At 45.3% G+C, this 1,293-nt stretch overlaps 1 protein-coding gene across 1 annotated transcript in view; it reads right to left on the reverse strand.

Moving 5' to 3' along the window:
* The window catches only part of LOC119592518 (glutamate receptor ionotropic, delta-2-like), a gene marked incomplete at its 3' end in the record, with an annotated part of 2,966 nt that continues 1,673 nt past the window's right edge, over positions 1–1,293 (reverse strand). The window contains 3 exon segments of the mRNA XM_037941371.1: positions 1–117; positions 598–761; positions 1,134–1,261. Of these exon segments, the coding sequence (XP_037797299.1) occupies positions 1–117; positions 598–761; positions 1,134–1,261 (409 nt within the window).

Below are 1,293 nucleotides of genomic sequence, written 5' to 3' on the forward strand. Positions count from 1 at the left end.
AGCGTCTATGATCGATCTGGATCCAAGTCCGACGTCGCTCAGAGCGGGGAACGTGATCGGATCGCAGGCAATTCACGAGCTTCTCCATCAGGAACAAGACTATACTGGAGACCATTCCTGTAATGAGAACGCAGAATAAAAGGTAATAATGAGTTAGAAGTGTTTTTGTGTAAGGTATTCGATGGGGAATAAGCGTAGTTTACGACTAGAATTGGAACGAATTCTGAATTCAGCTTCTGTTATAATTAGCTTGTTGAACTAAGGTGAAAGAAACCCCCATCAGATGTGACAGATAAACTTCAATTTCAGGCAAGCTCATGGTAGTTTCGAAACGTACGGGATATAGATGGTACGAAAAGGCAAAACCACAAAACCACGTTGCAAGGGATATTTTCCCCACACACGTGACTGTAATGTGGTGTCAGTTGAGATTAGAATAGTGGCAGCTGACAGTCCGATCTCAGGAAGAATGAACATTGCAACATATCGTGTTGTTGGGGCGTACAGGGATGCGGGAGGGTAAACAAGTTACACACTGTATAGTGCAAAAGAAACTTGAAAATTGAGATAGCAGGATGCCCTTATCTTTGAACTGACCTCCTGCCCCTACGAGGAACACTCCGCCGAGATCGCGGACGGAGAGAACGCTGGAAGTTTTCGAGCCCGCCTCCTGTCCCGGGGGCACCAAGCAGGCACTCGCGTTCCTGGCGGCCGCCCAGAGGCGCCGATTTACCAGACCAGACTCCTTCATCGCCATTACCCTGCCGGTTTCACAGTTTTGTATATTGCTTTATCATTATATTTTTATACCCTAAGGTTCTTACACATTTCTTTTTCTGCCAAATCACTAACCTGTGTCATTTCCCCTACTGTAAATTCATGATTTAAAATTTAGCCAAACGCAGAAGATTGCTTAGTGCTTCGATGTACACGGGAGTATAATCGGCAAACTTTTTATGCTAATTTATTATTCGAGGGACATTTTATTATAAGCTATAGACACCTTGCCTTGCTTCTTTCTCCTTTCAAAGTAAACTGAATAAGATCACTACCAACGGCGTCCTTCGGGTCCATAAATTCAAACTGTATACATGAAGGAAATTACTTATAATTCCCCACATAAGGCGATGTACCATTTGTTAAAGTGCTTGGTGAGGTTGCTGCCCTTGGGGAAGGCGAAGGCCATGGAGGCGGACCAGATGACCTCCTTGGCGATGTAGTAGTTGCACTCGCCCGTCTGCCCGTAGTCGTCGCTCATGATCTTGGCGAGACGTCAGGAAAGGTGTTAGTCAG

Source organism: Penaeus monodon, chromosome 30 (genome assembly GCF_015228065.2).
Source record: "Penaeus monodon isolate SGIC_2016 chromosome 30, NSTDA_Pmon_1, whole genome shotgun sequence".
NCBI classification, from domain to species: domain Eukaryota; kingdom Metazoa; phylum Arthropoda; class Malacostraca; order Decapoda; family Penaeidae; genus Penaeus; species Penaeus monodon.